The sequence below is a fragment of the Ursus maritimus genome, unplaced genomic scaffold, assembly GCF_017311325.1.
Source record: "Ursus maritimus isolate PB19 unplaced genomic scaffold, ASM1731132v1 scaffold_6, whole genome shotgun sequence".
NCBI classification, from domain to species: Eukaryota; Metazoa; Chordata; class Mammalia; order Carnivora; family Ursidae; genus Ursus; species Ursus maritimus.
The window spans coordinates 64,561,401-64,580,178 of NW_024426774.1; the positions used below are offsets into that span (position 1 = coordinate 64,561,401).

Sequence of the window (18,778 nt, forward strand, 5' to 3'; positions counted from 1 at the left end):
TGAGCAGGGAGCCCAACCCAGGGCTCGATCCCAGGACCTCCCAGGACCTCGGGATCATGACCTGAGCCAAAGGCAGATGTTTAACCAACTGAGCCACCCAGGCATCCCTTTGACTATGCTTTTATGAAAACAGAAAAAGATATGAAAAAACTAGAAAAAAATAGGTAGTATTGTGTTGTGGGTTCATGCTTACTCCCCAACTCCCCATATTGTCTATAGTGAGGTGTTAAATCAGAAATTTTGTATTTAGCTGTGTATTTATGAAATTTTAATTCTAATTCAGTAATTTAAAAAACTGCATTTCTTTGACATTTGTAAAGATTGGTGAATAGTATTCCAACATGTTCTTGCCCTTACATTCTCTTCTGTTTAATTTGAGATCATTTCTCCAATGATATTTTAATTGTACCTAATACTATGTGGCTCATCTGTTTTGGGGAACATTTATTATAGTGCTAGTTAATTGCGTAATTACTAATTGGCTTATTAAAGGAAGGAATATAAGGGAGAGTTGCAAGAACCAGTAGTAATAGGAAAATACTGAAGGAGAAAGGGAGGAGACACTTGAAAACAGTATTAGGTAGGGGTGGACAATAATTATTTAATTATGAAGTAGAGGTGGGTTTTTTTTTTAATGATTTTTTAAATTTATTTGAGAGAGAGAGGGGGTACGTGTGTGCAAGTACGAGCAAGGGGGAGGGTCAGAGAATCCACAAGCAGACTCCCCACTGAGCATGGAGCCTGACGTTGGCCTCCATCCCAGGACCATGACCCGAGCAGAAACTAAGAGTTGGGCACTTAACCAACTGAGCCACCCAGGTGCCCCTAACAATGATGCAGAGGTTTGATGAGATGACTCTTTAGCATAAATATATTGCAAGGGGAATATGCAGACAGAAGTAGTCATTTGTCCCATTAAGTTTGTAACAGTCAGTATTATTTTTTCTAGGTTGTATAGTTATCAGTAAGAGTAATATTTTAAAAAATACAAAGGCTACCTGGCTTTGAACCACTTTCTATAAATCACTTGCTATTCATAACATTTTTCTTCTTCAGACTTTGGTTTGATGAATTAATTGGCCTTTGGGTTTCAGTGCAAAATCTCCCACAGTGGGAGGGGGTGAGTATCCTATTTTTTCCTTCTTTGCTATCAGATCGTTTGATAAGTAACGTTAATTCCTTAGAATTGGCTGTTAGCAATGTTGTAATTGTTTTTTTTTAATTCCGTTTGCTGTTTCTAACAGAAATAGCCACTTCTTTTGGTTTTATTGATATCTAGAAGCATATGCGTGTGTTGTGAAGTGCATGAAATGTAAGACTTGTTTGTTTCCTATTGTACCTTCATTAGTGTGTTGCTGGACACACAGGGATGTTTTCTCTATGCTTATTAGATTAAAATTTATTCTTCTGTTTGCATTGTGGATGATGCTTTGTCATTTCCCTTTTAATAAGCATTTCAACTGCATTTGATTTTAAATGGGTGACAGGAATCAGAACTTATATTTGGAGATTTTAAAAAAATGAGTCATAAACCATATATTAAGTTGTGCTAATGATGACAGCTGAGAACCAGAAATGGATGGAGGTGTGACTGTGACACTTAATAACAACAACAAGTGTATTTACTTAACCCTCTTTTTTTCTTCTTTTGTTTACTTTCAGCAACTTGTAAATCTCTTTGCTCGATTGGCTACAGATAATATAGGGTACATAGATTGGGATCCATATGTACCAAAGGTAATTAAGAACTTTTGAGCGTACAACATACAGTAGCACTGATAGCACTTTTTGTGTCTTTAAGAAGTGTGGTTTTGTATGCTAATTCCTAAAATATTTCTTGACCACTAGTAAAAAGGTGCAGTTAACCAGGATAGATCATTTATTTTCAAAAACTAATTGGATCATACCAAGGTAATTATAAATGTGTGATTTTTGTCTTTCTTATGTAAGACATGAAATAGAAGTTTCAGAGTGAGTAATTTAGAAAGTACTAAGTATATTATTTAGGGTATCTTACATTCATACCTTCCAACAAATTTTGGGTCTTGTATTTGATTGCATTCTAGAGTGTTCTCTACTTTTTAGATCATATTTTCCTGGAGTAAATAAAGCTAGAGTGTCTCTAGGTACAGTGTTAACATTGCATCTTCCATATTGTTTCATCTGCAGTAGGTTCAGAAGGGTTGACATGGGGCATCCAGGTGATTCTGATGCACACGCTGACAGTAGAGCAGGGCTGGGGAGCTGCCGCAGATAAATACTCTGTTTACCTTTGCTTGAACTGTCCAGGAGAAACTAAGGAGGAAAAGTGATTTTCTCCCGGCTCTGCTCAGCAGGGAGCATGCTTCGCCCTCTCCCTCTGCCTGCCGTTCCACCTGCTTGTGTTCTCTCTCTCTCTCCTCCTCTCTAATAAATAAGTAAAATCTTTAGGAAATAGATAAATAAAAATAAAATGTAGTTATTAAAAGACAGGTGAAAATGCAAATTCCTGGGAAAAAATCAAATCAATGATAGAATTTTGAGAGGGAAAGTAATCTAGAAGATAGGTATTTGCATTTTGTATATTCTTGGCATGAAATGAAAGCATACGAAAAGTAATTTTATTTGCATTTAGAGAGATAGGACTCTACTTATCCACATTTTGCCTTTTTATGTTTAACTATATCTCATTTGTTTATGGGTACGTGGATACAGCTGCTGCTTATCCACCCCTTTGTGACCTCAGTGTCATCTGAAAGAAAATAAATAGGGGCACCTGGCTGGCTCAGTCATTAGAGCATGCAGCTCTTGATATCAGGGTCTGAGTTCGAGCCCCATGTTGGGTGTAGATATTACTTAATAAACTTTAAAAAATGAAACAAAATAAATAAAAATTTTTTTAAAATAGATATTTCTCTGTAATTTTTATGGAAGCAGTGTATAAAGCTACCAAATAGTGTATAGTTTTGCTTAAAACCTGATCCAGTGAGAATACATTCAATAACAGTAATATATATAACACTTCAGCTCTTTAAAGAGTTACTTGGTACTTACAAATATTTATTCTTAATTCTTTTCTTCTTTTTAAAGATATTTACGAGAATTCTGAGAAGCTTGAACCTCCCAGTGGGAAGCAGTCAAGTGTTAGTCCCAAGATTTTTAACAAATGCTTATGATATAGGACATGCTGTGATATGGATCACCGCCATGATGGTTTGTAACACAGTAGTTCATCTAAATTCTGTGTTAACCATACAAAAATTCTGTATAATCACATACGGCTATATTGGTATCTTAGTTGGTCATTTGGTTCTTGGATATTTTCTGATGTAGTAAGCTAATGTTTATCAGACCCAGAATGTAGAAAAACTCACCAGTTCTCTAGCCGGTGGTTCTTAATAATGGAGTCAAAGTTTAGAGTTTTGAGAGATTCAGAATGTCTAATAGTCTCACAGGTCAAGAACCAGACTCACAAATGAAAGGTCAAATTGATAATGATAAATGTGGAATTAGAACTCAGGATTTCACATATGTTTGGTACGAATGCATTTAGTGTGGAAGATTACAGTGAACACAAAGCTTACTAAATAAACGAAGTAATCTTGGTGAAGGTAGAAGTATGGAGGATTACTTTACTGACATCCCTGAAGGAAAGTAAAAATATATACACATGCTTGGATTTCAGTGTCATCTTGCAAATAAGAATATTAGAACAATTCTATAGTATAATTTTTCTGGATTATCATTTATATTGCTTCTACTGCTGTCTCTTTTTTAAATTGTTATCCTGTGTTTGATATTTTCTGCCAGGTTGTGTTGTTTGGTTGGTTGTTTCTGTGGAAAAGGCAGGATGGTTGTGAGATTTTACTCTTAAATTTTATTTTTAGTTTAAAAAAAAAATTCATTCTCCCCATTTTTGCTGTTTCATTATTAAACAGGGATAATCACATTTTCTTTCTAATACTCCATAAGAGCAAAAACATTTGGATGTTTATTATCTTACATAAGCAATGAGTTGGAATTCATTTTTTTAGAAGTCACAAAATTATATCATGATTAGTATCAGCTTATTTTAGTTAATGTTGCTGTTCTTTCTCAGAGTTTTTCCCATTGACAGTTTTATTTTGTGTTAAGTATGAATATTGAATATAATAAATAAAAATACTAATTACTATGTTAAAATGTTGACATTTTTGTTGTTTTTTTCTATGGAATTATTACGATCTCTTTAGTAGTTGACCTCTTCTCAATTGGGAACATGTATGCGGATTTTATTTCAGCAGAAAGTCACGTTCTTAATATAACTCAGCAGTCTACCTTAGGTCTATGCTCTTTCTTGAAAGATCATCCTGAGAGATGGAAAGTTTTAAAACCAAATTTTAGTTCTTTATCTTCAGAGCTGTCGAACTTGATAAGATGGAATGCTAAATTTTTTCCTCATTTTTTTCCCCAGGTTGTATTATTGTTTGGTGTTACTTTTTTTGGTAATAATTAAGAAAAAATATTTTTCTTTTGAGTCAAAATGTGGTCAAATGTAACGTTTAAATCATTTGAAACATTTAGGAGTAAAAATAAAATATTTGAATGCATTTATGTAAATCTCACTTCTTCATTTCCTGCAATGAGAAATTCACTTCTTGAATCCTTTAAGGAATGCTTTTTATGCCTCATGTTACCACTCTTGGTTATTTTAAGACAGTCTTCATGACAAAAGTTATTTCACTGCAGAAGAGTAAAATATCCTGATACCCTAAATTGGAAGATCTCTTTTCAGTTATCTAATTTGGTTTCAGTAAGTTGCTCTTATTTTTAATAGAGTGTTTTAAATGGAAGATTGTAGGAAGTTCACGGGGGAATTGTTTTTGACTCTTACGTAGAGGTAGAATTGGTTTTTGTTAGCAGAATGGATGTGCACCACGTTAGAGATGTATATGTAGGCTTGGGCCTATTGAGCCTTTCCATTTTCCAGTGTACTGTGGGTACTGATATTTTGTTCTTTTATTTGAATAGGGTGGACCAAGTAAGCTAGTGCAAAAACACTTGGCTGGTTTGTTTAACAGCATCACATCTTTTTACCATCCCTCAAATAATGGGCGCTGGCTGGTGAGTATGTTCGTTTTTTCATTGTAGGGTTTGGAAATTTTTAAAGATACGGTCACACGTATCTTTAAAAAGTGGTTACACGTTGCCTATTGTATATAACCTGTAATGCATTTTCTGTTCTTTGTATAAATTTGGCTATATATAGGTGATTAAGTTCAAATTAAGTTACTGTGTTCATAGAACATAAAAATAAATGAAGATAATACTGATCCGATAACTGGTGACAAAATGTCAAATTCTGGCAACAGAAAGGAGTGTCAGTTGTGGTTTTTGTTCCTTGTTTGTTTTGGGTTTTTTCCACCTTGCCTGGTTAAAATGATTTTTCATGTAATGGAAGATTCATCTGGTGCTAGAAATTAAAATTGACATTTGAAACACATTTTTATTATCAGTACTTCGATTGATAATAGCATTTTATTCTGTCTAGTTACAACGTGCAGGTCTTTGTAAGATTGTAAGAGCTGTTATTTTAAGAATCTTTATTTGGATGGTAGAAAGGAACCATAAATATCTGTGTGGGAAAAAGAACCTACCTTGGACTTTTTGCTTCTGTGTCCCCAGAACAAGTTAATGAAACTACTTCAGCGGCTGCCAAACAGTGTTGTTAGAAGATTGCATCGTGAAAGATACAAGAAGCCTTCTTGGTTAACTCCTGTGCCTGATAGCCATAAGCTTACTGATCAAGATGTTACAGACTTTGTACGATGCATTATTCAGCCTGTCCTCTTGGCTATGTTTAGCAAAACTGGTAGTTTAGAAGCAGCCCAGGCTCTGCAGAATCTTGCACTCATGAGACCTGAGTTAGTAATACCCCCTGTACTTGAAAGGTAAGTGTAGCTGTACGTCTTTGGTTGAAGCCTCAGCTGTGGCCGCAGCTGTTCTGGTTATCCCTTCCCTCTGCTCTTCTGTTCTGCTTGGTTTTCTTTTGTGGCTTCTGTTTTGCTTTCTCCCAAACTGTTCCTGTAGAAGAAGCAAGGCATTTTAACCTAATGATTGGTAACTTGATGAAGGTTTCCTGGAGAGCAAAGCAAATTGACAGGAAATGGATAGAATATTTTTGGATTATTGGCACATTTTTGCTCATAAATTAAGGAGCGCCTGGCGGGATCAGTTGGTGGAGCATGTGACTCTTGATCTTGGGGTTGTGAGTTTGAGCCCCATGTGGGGTGTAGAGATTACTTAAAAATAAGATCTTTACAAAAATTAATAAACTAATCTCTGGCTGCTTTTACCTCAAAGTCTGAGTGTCGCTAAGTATTGAGAAGTGATTTTGGATTTCTTTTATTTCGTAGAATCAGTGATACAGAAGAAAATTTGACTGTCTTTATTATTTTCATATATGTGTAATCTTATGTGTATTATTTCCACAGTGTAGATTTGATTGTATTCATTTTGTTTCATATGTTGAAATAGTCACAAAAATAGTTTTCCCTTTGCCTAGTTACTGTCACAATATAGGCCTCCTGTGCTTATATAATATTACTTAAGCTATCTGTTAATTCCTCTGCTGCCTGAACTTGAGCTTTATGATTTCTCTCTTAATGTCTTACTCAAAAATAGAAGAAGAATGTTTGTTTTTAGGGCCCAGAAGGGTCTAACAGTTTGAGTTCCATAAAACCAGATTTTTCCACAATCCTTAGTGACAGAATGCAGGTGACAGCCTATTTTCTGACTTGAAATAGGATAACAGGGCACATTTGCTTGGCGACAGATTTCCTGTTAAAGGTCTTGACCAACGTGGGGCTCCGTTATTTATAAATTTGAATTGCTTATGTTATCTTGCCCCGTCCTCTTTGCCATAAATATTCAAGTTAAGTTGTACCTTATTTTCCAAACCTCTCCCTTTCTGTGTGCACTTTGTGGGCACGGAAACTCTTCCAGCACAGATAACTTAATTGGGAAATGAAACGGGGAAGTTAGGCAGTTTCTACTGTCTCAGCCCCCACTGTTCTTTGCTCTTTGGCCTCCATGTGGTAGCAGAGGCTAGCAGCTCAGTGATAGGTACCTGGATGTTTCTTGTTGAGGAGAGACTTGCCTCTAAGGAGGGACTTCAGCTTCTTGCATAGTTAAAATTTTGAATTTTGGAGTGTTTTGGTATTTCTTGGCTTTCACTTTGTTTTGCCTTATTTTAATGTTTTCCAGCTGATGAATTACGAATAGTGAGATACATTTTTAGTAGAAGGAACAAAGCTTACAAATACAAGTAAATGATGAATCACTGAACTCTACCTCTGAAACTAATAATACGCTATATGTTAATTAATTGAATTTAAATTTAAATTAAGAAAATAAATACAAATAAAATTATCCAGCACATTTTTTTTTTAGTTTTCAATTTTGGAACAAATTTAATAGTGTATTGAGTGATACATGCTTGGCCAAGAGAAATATTTTGAAGGTTTTTTTCTTTTATAAAAGCAAAAGTCCTCTGGGGCTCCAGGATGGCTCAGTTAAAATTAACTGAATTGGTTAAAAGTCCGATTCAGGTCATGATCTCAGGGTCGTGAGATCGGGCCCTGCCTTGGGCTTCATGCTTCGTGGGGAGCCTGCTTAAGATTTCCCCCCTCACTTGCTCGCTCTCCCTCCCTGTCTCTCTCCTTCTCTCCCTCTCTCCCCCCTACCTCTCCTTTTGCCCCTCCCCTGTGCATGTGTCGCCCCTGTGCTTGCTCTCTCTCTCTTCTAAAAAGAAAAAAAAACGAAAGTCCTTTAAAAAGTAAAAATGTAGAAAATAAATTAGGTCCTGAGTTTTCTATCTCCTAAGGACAGCCTCTGTTAAAGAGCTGATTTGCTTTCTTCACCTTTTAAAGCATGGGCTTGGTTGGTTTTTTATTCTGATCATAAATGTTCTTTCTTTTCCACGTAAAATGAAATTTTCCTTAGTTTTTCTGCATAAGAGAAATTCAGAATGACTGTGTTTTAGATTTTTTTCCCCTGTAGGAGAGATTCTTAAAAATGGAATTGCTGTGTGAAAGAATGAATGTTCTTGGCTTGTCTTTTACTTGCTGTTCAAATATTGTATTTATATTATTCTCCCTCGTTTATTCACTCTAGTTTCAGGAGTCTTCTCATGTGTTTCTAGAGCTAATTTCCAATTTTAAAATACCTGTCTTTTGAAAGGTGTAAAATAGGAGAAATTTCAGCATTGTAATAAAGATTGTTTTTCCGATAAAAGGGAAGAGTAGAGTAGTTGTCACTTGTTATTGCTGAATTCTAATAATTGCCGACCATTAGATTAGAATCAGTCATATTGGAATGTGGAAGTGAATTCATATGGCTGAAATAATGCATAATCTGCCAGTTTATGTTCTTTTCACTGTGGAATTTGCATGGAGAAAGGTGGTGAGGTGGCAGGGGCTTTGGGAAACACGTATCTTTCCTTTATGTGTGTGACTCAGTTAACTTTGAGAGCAGATAATTCACGCAAAATATTCTGCTGGCTACCAACAGGCAGTTTATGAATTTGGTAGGTTTAATGTATTGTGTATGTTTATCTGTGGTGGAACTTTTTTTTTTTTAATTCTGTTTAAACTGTAGAACGTATCCTGCACTAGAGACTCTAACAGAACCTCACCAGCTCACAGCTACTTTAAGTTGTGTAATTGGAGTAGCCCGCAGTTTGGTATCAGGGGGCAGATGGTTTCCTGAAGGTCCAACACACATGCTACCTCTGTTGATGAGAGCATTGCCTGGGGTAGACCCCAATGACTTCAGTAAATGCATGGTAAGCATATTTATTATTCTGTTTTGTGTCTGCGTTCTAATTGTGTGAATAGACATCCTTTTTAAGTTTTGTTCAAATGCTCTTTTAGAACACAATTCAATGTAAAATTTGTTAGTGGTAAAGGGTTATATCCGTCGATGCCCGAGTTTAGATCTGTGGATCGTTAGTTGACCTATATGTCATCCTTTGTAAGTCACTTGCCATAACCTGGATACATTTAATGATCATAAGATATTTTCAAAGCTCATTATATATTTACTGTATTTCTTGACCAGAGACATTAAAAAATCTTAGCATATGATCATTTGTACTTCCCTCTGTCTACACTGATGACAGGAGGCATGATAAAAGCTGGTGGGTGCAAAATGCCAGGTCCTGTTTTATACACACATCTCCTGACTTAAAGCGTTGCTCACCTTTCCTCCTGCCCGATCCCACACTTTTGCTTTAGCATATTCTGTTTATCCTCAGTTAATGTTGCATCTTTAGGTGGGGGGCCAGTAACTTTTCATTGACAAAAAGTTGGAGAACGTTGTGCTTAAACCTAAGAAATAACTATGAAAATAAATTTAGTATAACTTCATTACTAAAGTAACAGCTGCTTAATTGTGAGGAACCTTAAAATGTTCAATTCTAAGTGAAAAATTTCCAGAAAGGTTATTGTGGGATTTCCCTCAAAATAATTTATTTGGGTACTTCATTGTAGCTTATGGGATACTTGTATTTTTGAACCATAGTTATAGTTACTGTTAAATTTTCTGCATCTTCCCGCAGATCACATTCCAGTTTATAGCAACATTTTCCACTCTGGTGCCTTTAGTAGATTGTTCATCTGTACTCCAAGAAAGAAATGACCTCACAGAAGTAAGGATGCTTTCTGCTTGTAAAAGGATTGGTTAACTGAGTTATAACTCTTACTGTAAATGCATAGTAATATTTGATAGTTTAAATACTAGTCGTTTAAAATTACTCTTTTGCGACAAAAATGATGTAAATGGAGGACCAGGTCATTGGTAAGATAGTCTGGCAGAGCACCCACCAAAGGACGTAGGTCAAAAATAGGCTATTTTGTAAACAACTGATATCCAGAGGTGTATTTCAGTATTTTGTCACTTTTAATTTTTTGGTAAGTGGAGATAGTGGTGGGGGGTTTTTTTTGTTTGTTGGTTGGTTTGGTTTGGTTTTGGTTTTTCTGGGGTTTTTTTGAGTTTAGGAATAAATTTGTGGAGGGGCTTGACCTCCAATGAACAGAAATTTTCTTCATTACGGACTGGTTCTTTTGGAATTATTTTCTTTATTGTAAGCATGTTTCTACTTGACTATTGTCATTTGGATGTTCAAGTAGTAGGAGAGAACCCTGTATATATACCAGAAGCTTGAAAACTGTAGATGATAAAGATGGCTGTTTGACTTCTGTTTTGGGCCCTTGTAACATATGTTAATTACTTTTTACTTTGGTTCCTGTAGAGTAGTATATTGAGTTATTCTAAATTGATATGCGGTTATGGTGCTATTTCTCACCATACTCAGTATAATAATACAGTGTTAAATCTATTTTGTAGACCATAATTGAGTTTTAGTAGTTCCAAGAAAAATCAAGGACTATTTTTAATTTTTCTCCACATTGAAATGTCATAGGTGGAACGAGAACTTTGTTCAGCCACAGCTGAATTTGAGGATTTCGTCTTACAATTTATGGACAGGTGAGTTTGCACCCCAGACCTGCCCTTTATTAGACGTTCAGAGAGATAACTGGCCTGTCCCAACAACTTCATCTCTCTGCGTTGCAACCTGTACATAGCCACTATCTCTGGACTGAGCACCTGAAGTTAAAGAAGACAGTTGATAGCCATGCCCAAATTGAATAGCTATCATTTGAATAGGCATGATGGTGGAGACTTATGGAATCATCATCGAAAACATGAAACTAGCTTTTAGTTGCTAAACTTATACTTTCTTTGGATTATTTAGATGTTTTGGACTTATAGAAAGTAGCACATTGGAGCAAACAAGAGAAGAGACGGAAACTGAGAAAATGACTCACTTGGAGAGTTTGGTCGAATTAGGTCTGTCTTCTACGTTTAGTACAATCCTCACACAATGTTCCAAAGAAATATTTATGGTAAGAGTCGCGTTGCTGCAAAAAATTAAATCCCAGTCTTGTAGGGTTTTTTTGTGGGTGTTTTAAAAATTGAAGTTACTTAGGTATTATGCCATTTATCCTTTTTTTTCAACTAAACTTTGAGAAAGATAAACAGTGGATTCTCATTATATTCGCTAATTTCATATTTGCAAATTAATCAGCTTGCTAAAATTTATTTGTAATCCCCAAGTCAGTACTCACGGCACTCTTGTGCAGATGTATAAATGTGGCAAAAAATGTGAGTCACGTATGTTCCTGGCTGAGGTTTGAATAAGGTACCATGCTCTGCCTTCTTGTTTCAGCTCTGATACGCTCTTGTGTCTACCTCATGCCAGGTTTTCCACATCGTATGCTTTTTGTTGGAGATTTTGCTGTTTAAAATGGCCCACAAGAGTAGTGCTGCAGTACTGTCTAGTGTTGCAAGCGTAAGAGAATTGTGATGTGCCTCCCAGAAAACAACATGTTTTAGATAAGCTTTATTCAGGCGTGAGTTATAGTGCTGTTGGCTGAGTTCAGTGTTAATGAATCAACAATATATATTAAATACACATAAAACAAAATAACAAAATATTATCAGTTTATGAAAACGTAAGCAGAGACTTGTAGTAACTTAATCTTGTATTTCCCCAAGGAAGAGTGATTCGGTATTTGCTAATTCAGTGCTCACAGCAACTTTAGAGAATATACTACATACAACAAGAATCAACTGTACTGTTTAATCAATTAAATACTGTTTGGGAGAAAAGTTTTGGAATTTGTTTATGCCATCACATAGTAGAAATTAAATCCTAACTATAAAAATCTGGCAAGCTATAATGAATGGGAATTGGTGTGTCCTCATAAGACACACTGTAAACATTCCCTTACTCAGTATTGGTTGCCACTTGTTTTATACAGTGTGGTCTTTAAGACCAGACTTTACTTTCATTTTTGTTTCTTCTCCCTTCATCTGAGATTATGACTCTTCAATATGTTTATCCTGTTTAAAAGTTAAACTGCTGGGGTGCCTGGGTGGCACAGCGGTTAAGCGTCTGCCTTCGGCTCAGGGTGTAATCCCGGCGTTACGGGATCGAGCCCCACATCAGGCTCTTCCGCTATGGGCCTGCTTCTTCCTCTCCCACTCCCCCTGCTTGTGTTCCCTCTCTCGCTGGCTGTCTCTCTCTGTCGAATAAATAAATAAAATCTTTAAAAAAAAAAAGTTAAACTGCTTTACAGCTGCATGAAATATTTTCTGAGAGTATGTTAGTATAAAGAAATGAACGTAAACACTTGTTTAGCCAAAATCTTTTGAAAGGAGTTGTGGATTAAGGATCCTGAAAAATATAAACGTCTAGAGCTCTTTCTTTCATTTAGTAATTAAGTTGAAATTCTGGGGCATGATTGTAAAAATAGACTGCTTCAGGTCTTTTAGAATAGAGATAAATGTTTCTAGTTTGTAGCTGTCAAAATGACAAAGTCTAAATATTAGATAATCCAGAACCTTCCCTTTGTGATATTGGATAGTTGGCATTTGCTTCCAGCAGCTGTGGTTTTGTGTTTAATGTTTCCATAGCAAATAAAATCTTGTGCCTAAAACGCACACTAGGGTCTTGAGCAAAGATTGTTCGTAGATCTTGATATAACATTAATAAGCAGATCTTTATAAAATTCAGATGGTTAAGAATTTCCTGCTTGGTTATTTTTAGTTTTAGTCTGACTCTCGTTTTCTTTTATGTTTCATAAGATGTTTAAATTTCTTAAAAATGCTGATAAGACCTTTTCACTTCTTACATATCTTAACAGGTGGCCCTTCAGAAGGTTTTTAATTTTTCTGTTTCGCATATATTTGAAACAAGAGTAGCAGGCCGCATGGTGGCAGACATGTGCCGTGCTGCTGTAAAGGTGAGTTTGGGGTTTTTGGACTGATAAATTAATGAATCAATAGCCAACAGGTTTATATGGTTAATTATTTTATACATGCTTGTTATACTTTTAAAATACATCGTTCTTTCAGTAGCAGCTTATAACCCTTACTTGCCTCTGAAAATAGTGTCAGGGTATACTTTGTGACTGTTGAATATTCATGGCCTTCCAAAAAACTTACTTATACAAATATGTTTTCAGTGCTGCCCAGAGGAGTCCTTGAAGTTATTTGTTCCTCACTGCTGCAGTGTTATAACTCAGCTTACAATGAGTAAGTCATAAGGTTCTTATTCTGTATTTATACTTTTAGGTAAAAAAATATTTTCTTTGTTTCTAGAACTCTGTTGATGAAAATAGGTTCTATAAGCTACGGAATATTTTAATTTTGTAGTTTGGGGCAGGGATTGCTCGAATTAAGGTATCATCCAGGTGACAGTGAAGAAATTTTGCTTTATTAAGTTAATAGTTTCATACATGCAAGCACCATGTAGAGGTTGCCATAAAACAGTACCAGTCAATTTGTGAGATGTGGAGAGGCAGGCATCCTGATTTGATGTGTTTATTTTCTTGAAAATTGAATTTTCACCTCCCCTGGAGCAAGTTTAGCTTCATGAAAAAGGAGTAAGACCTTTTCTCAGCATTTAGAGATACTGAAGACAAATACTAAAAATGATGCGTTTAGTTGGATGCATCGTTCTTTTTCCGTGATACTGTTTTGCCATTTGTAGACGATGATGTATTAAATGAAGAAGAGCTGGATAAGGAGTTGCTGTGGAGTCTTCAACTTTTGTCTGAGGTATTGTAAGTCTTTGTAAGAAAGAAATATTACTGTGAAAATGATGGCTTGGTTTTAGAATTTATTTATTTTTTTTTTTTAAAGATTTTTTTTATTTATTCAACAGAGATAGAGACAGCCAGCGAGAGAGAGAACACAAGCAGGGGGAGTGGGAGAGGAAGAAGCAGGCTCATAGCGGAAGAGCCTGATGTGGGGCTCGATCCCGGATCTCCGGGATCACGCCCTGAGCCGAAGGCAGGCGCTTAACTGCTGTGCCACCCAGGCGCCCCTAGAATTTATTTTTTTTAACTGACTTTAAAAAATATGAAAAGTCTCTTTTTTTTAAAGATTTTTATTTATTATTTTATTTGAGAGTGAGCATAGGAGAGCGCAAGGAGGGGGAGGGGCAGAGGGAGAAGCAGGGAGCCTGACGTGGTCACTTCCAAGACCCCGGGATCATGACCTGAACTGAAGGCACCCGTTTAACCAACTGAGCCACCCAGGTGTCCCATGTTTGCTTGTTTGTTTTTTTGTTTTTGTTTTGTTTTTGTTTTTGTTTTGAGTGGAGCGTGGAGCCCAGTGAAGGGCTTGAACTCACAACCCTGAGATCAGGACCTTAGCTGAGATCAAGAGTTCAGACCTTTAACCAACTGAGCCACCCAGGCACCCCAAAGATCTATTTATTTATTTAAGTAATCTCTACACCCAGTGTGGGGCTTGAACTCATGACCCCAGGATTAGGAGTCGCATGCTCTACTGACTGAGCCAACCAGGTCCCCTGATACTGAAGAGTCTCAAGTTTTAGATTTTCTTAATACAACTACAGAAAGCCAGATAATGGCATTTTCTTGCAAGGGGGTCTGATAATTGTTGATGGCTTCACGTGCAGTGGTGTACTTTTTACTGATTAATTCTGATATCAGTAACTCATTAATTGAAAATTTTATCAGATTTCGCAATTCCTTTCTCTCTCTCTCTCTCTCTCCATTCTAAATTTGGCTATCATTCAGACTTCATTTTCCTTTATGGGTTGGTTCACCAACAAACAGAGAGTTCCAATTTAGTTTTATCTCTTTGAAGAGAGAGATTCTTTGAAAAGGATGGTACTATGGCACATGAGGGTCTGAATTCAGAGAATGTGTTTTGATCTTTAAAAAGAATTGTAAGAATATACTTAAAACGACAATTCTAAAATGAATTAAAGTCATTTTAAGAAACATTTTAGGCTACTTGAGTAGCTAAACATTGTCCACTACGTTAATTATTGATTCTTAATCTTTTCACCAAAATGTCTTCAACTGTTTTCTTCCTCTTTTAGATTACTCGAGTGGATGGGAAGAAGTTGCTTCTTTATAGGGAGCAGCTTGTAAAGATTCTCCAAAGAACCCTGCATCTAACCTGTAAGCAGGGTTACACTCTGTCTTGTAACCTTTTGCATCACCTCCTCCGTTCTACTACACTCATCTACCCGACAGAGTACTGCAGTGTGCCGGGGGGCTTTGACAAACCTCCTTCTGAATACTTTCCGATCAAGGCAAGCGTTTTCAATAATTAAGAATTCAAGTACATATTGAGTTATTTTTCTAAGGATCCAGAGTGGGGGGTTTTTGTGTTGTGTATGAAGTTGTCACTTCTTTATTTTTAAAGTAGATTATTAAAATTATTGGAATGTTTTAAACTTGTAAAGTGTAACATAGCACAGAAGCAGCCTAGTTTTTTTCTTTTCTGTTTGTATATGAAGTGGGTTGGTATGCTCTGCGTAACTTGTATATTCCAAATGATTTTATTGGGAAGCTCAAGTAGCTTTACATAAGGTTACTGTTACTCTTATAGTAAACTTGTATTTGAGTGGCTCTTCAGGGAAACCTTTTTCTGGACTGAGAATGAAGGGGTAATGAGTTTTTAATGCCTGTTTTTTAGAGAGAGAGGGAGACAGGGTGGGGAGGGGCAGAGAGAGAATCTTAAGCTGGCTCTATGCCCTTTGTGAGCCAGACATGGGACTTGATCTCACAGCCCTGAGAGAGCACAACCAACTGAGCCACCCAGGCGCCCCTTCCTGGAAGACCTTTTTAAGTTACATGTACATGTTTTTGTTTGTTTGTTTGTTTGTGTTTGTTTTTGTTTTTTCCATTTCTCAACTTGCTGAATAAATGCTATTCTTTTCTAGGACTGGGGTAAACCAGGGGACTTGTGGAATCTGGGCATCCAGTGGCATGTTCCTTCTTCAGAAGAAGTGGCTTTTGCCTTCTATCTTTTGGACTCTTTTCTTCAGCCTGAGCTCATCAAACTCCAGCAGTATAGTGATGGAGAACTTGAAATGTCTAGGTTAGTTTTCTTTCAAAAACATTTAGTGTTGTGTGGTAGCAGACTGAGAAAAATCTTTTTGTGTCTTTTGCTTTCTCTATGGCATATCCGATGTATCATTTTCAGTGTGTGTTTATATCTGCCATATATATAATTAGAAAACCATTTAATAATGTAGCATTGTATAACAAATTTTGTCGTGATATTTAAACCTTTTAAATAGAAAAACTCATTTTTTTTCCTAGTCTGCTTTTGTGACTTTTGCTTAGCAGTTTCACTTGTGCATCTTTTGGGAAGTATCCGGAAATGCTTGTTTTTCTAGATTCAGATTAGGTTTTGGGGGGGGTTGTTTGTTTTTGTAATTCATATTATTGAATTAATGTTACTTAGTGAACTATCTCTATGAGATTTTTTTTTCTTTCCTAGGAGGCTTTAACAAAAAATAGTTAACGATCATTAGACTTTTACAGATCTCCGGAAGTTCCTAAAATAATAGTAAGAAAATTACTATGTGTGAAATACCAGGAAATTTTAATAAGCAAATTCAGTAGGAATGGTTTGGAGGAGGAAAGAAGTACAACTGATGGTGTCTGAACTGCTTTTTGGAGTAAATGTTTAGCTAGTCCATTTTCAAAAGATGGAGTATGCTGGAAGAGCTTCAGTGATACTGTTTTCCTTTTTTGTTAGTGGTAGCGATCTTTGAGTACATAGGTGATTATGTTCAGAATTGATTCCCAAAGGGCAATCAGTTGCTGTTATTTCTGATTATTTAGAGCCTGTTTAATCGTAAGTAGGTGTGTATTGTATTACCAGTATATTTATTACCTTGTATGTTTCAGTGGGTAAACTGAAGATATTTGCCATTTCTTGGCCTTAGTTTTGTATATCCCCACTTAAGGCTCTTGTACTTCACCCTAGACTCTCCAAGGCCTTTTGTTAGACAGGGATTTGGAGTCTTCTAAAATATGAAAATGCCTGTATCTTTTCCAGAGATGATGTTCTACAGAGTCTGACTATAGTGCACAACTGTTTAATTGGCTCAGGAAACCTCCTACCTCCATTGAAAGGAGAGCCGGTTACTAACTTGTAAGTAAAAATAACTACTTACATATTTTGCTGTTTTGCCATTTGGCATGTATTTTAAGTCTTAGTCGCATAATGAGTCACTGGTTTTGTTATTGGTGTTGTTTCTGTATCACTTTAACCTTTTTGTCATTGTTAGGCCAAAAATACCTGAGGCAGAATTGAGGTCTGTAAACTTCATGGCTTTAATCAGATTTTCACGTGGTACCAGGCTAGGATAATTTTGAATGTTAATCAGTTTAAAAATATCAATACTAAGTTCATCCTTTAGTTTCTAAGTTAAGATAAATGCGCTTTTTTAAAAAAAAGAAAAAGAAAAATCAGTGTTCATTAGGGATTTTATAGGAAAAATCTCCATGTTTTTTACATAAAAATTTGTTGACCGTTACTTTGAGCTTTTAAGTTGTACTAAGTTGCTTTTATGAATTTAAGTGCTTTTCAAACTATTAACAATTTTGAATGAATGCCTTGATTTAGTCTGTTGTTAATGCAGTCATTTAAGTTGAAAAAAAATTGAGCTTGAATGAAATCAGCAATATGTAACTTGAGTGAGCTCAGTTATTTAGTAGTGAGATGCTAGTTTCAGGCCTAGTTTCAGTGTACTGCCATAGATCGTTTTCTCTCAACATCATCATCTCATTGCTGAGCAAGTTCATGAAAATCACATAAAAACGAGTAAGTAACCCCTGCCTCCTCAAAAAACACAAAGGGAAGAATTGTTTGTTGATTTGCAACAAAAATCTTAAAAACTTCAAGGAGTGGTTTTAAAATGTGGCTTTCTTGTCTTTCCCATATTTTGTATAATCATTGTTTGGAGTCATACTTTCTCATGATTCCCACTTCACTCTAAAAACTGTTTCTAGGCATTGAACTTTAGATCGCTCATTAGATTTGAGAGGGAGAAGTAGGGTCATCTCAGGTAAGGAAATCTGTTTTAAGTTTGTCTAGGAATTTGCTGAGTTCTTCGCAAGCACTTTTGGTTTTCATCAGTATTATAGTTTGATTTAGGGGCAGTTTTACCAAAATTGATCTTCGTTAAGAGAGGTTGATTTTAAACGTTATTTAAAAATGAGAGACTTACAGAAATGGTTTTGATTTTCCTGGTGATCTTAACAGTGTATATAATATAGTAAGAATTAAACTCTTATGGCATACTGAAAACCTACTTCATACATAACAGATTTATAACATTCAGTAAATTTAGTTCTGCCTGAACATGTTGACTGAGAAATGGTAACTTAATCCAATAAGAGCCAAAGCATGTATCTTCTGTATATATGATTAGAAGATTTTTAGTTTTGAGTGATCCTTAGGACTCCATGCTGAAGGGTCCACTCAGGAGGGTGAGAGGTTTCTGTTGCGGTTCATATCAGTATGAACATATTTACGTCATGTGCACTACACTAGTGAGTTAAGCAAGGTCTTTATCACTTTGAAGTAAAAGTGCATCAGGACACAAGTTCCTTACATTTGGTTATAATAAAATCATTAGGTTTGTAAATAATGAAATGCATTGTTAATAAGGAAAAGAATACTGTGTTATAAACATTTTATGAATGCCATGGAATAAAAATAGGTAGACTGTTTGCCTATATTGTTAGACATAAGCTTTAAAATTGATCCTGAGTATCCTTCGTAGGTTTTTCCCAGAAAAGTCGAGAAGGAAATCTAATTTAGACTGCGGAAGGTTTTGTGTTTCAGAATTTTCACGTTGAGAGTGAAAATTTAATATAATAAGACATAATGAAGTAATAATACAGAATTACAT

General features: G+C 35.8%; 1 protein-coding gene across 1 annotated transcript in view; it reads left to right on the forward strand.

Moving 5' to 3' along the window:
- Positions 1–18,778, forward strand: part of PSME4 (proteasome activator subunit 4) — a 103,859-nt gene that overhangs the window by 40,278 nt on the left and 44,803 nt on the right. The window contains exons 6-20 of the mRNA XM_008699861.2: positions 1,057–1,120; positions 1,663–1,737; positions 3,070–3,192; positions 4,990–5,082; positions 5,644–5,909; positions 8,617–8,803; positions 9,578–9,667; positions 10,442–10,506; positions 10,775–10,925; positions 12,729–12,827; positions 13,050–13,119; positions 13,577–13,644; positions 14,942–15,157; positions 15,791–15,948; positions 16,918–17,013. Of these exons, the coding sequence (XP_008698083.2) occupies positions 1,057–1,120; positions 1,663–1,737; positions 3,070–3,192; positions 4,990–5,082; positions 5,644–5,909; positions 8,617–8,803; positions 9,578–9,667; positions 10,442–10,506; positions 10,775–10,925; positions 12,729–12,827; positions 13,050–13,119; positions 13,577–13,644; positions 14,942–15,157; positions 15,791–15,948; positions 16,918–17,013 (1,821 nt within the window). The remainder of the gene's footprint in view (positions 1–1,056; positions 1,121–1,662; positions 1,738–3,069; positions 3,193–4,989; positions 5,083–5,643; positions 5,910–8,616; positions 8,804–9,577; positions 9,668–10,441; positions 10,507–10,774; positions 10,926–12,728; positions 12,828–13,049; positions 13,120–13,576; positions 13,645–14,941; positions 15,158–15,790; positions 15,949–16,917; positions 17,014–18,778) is intronic.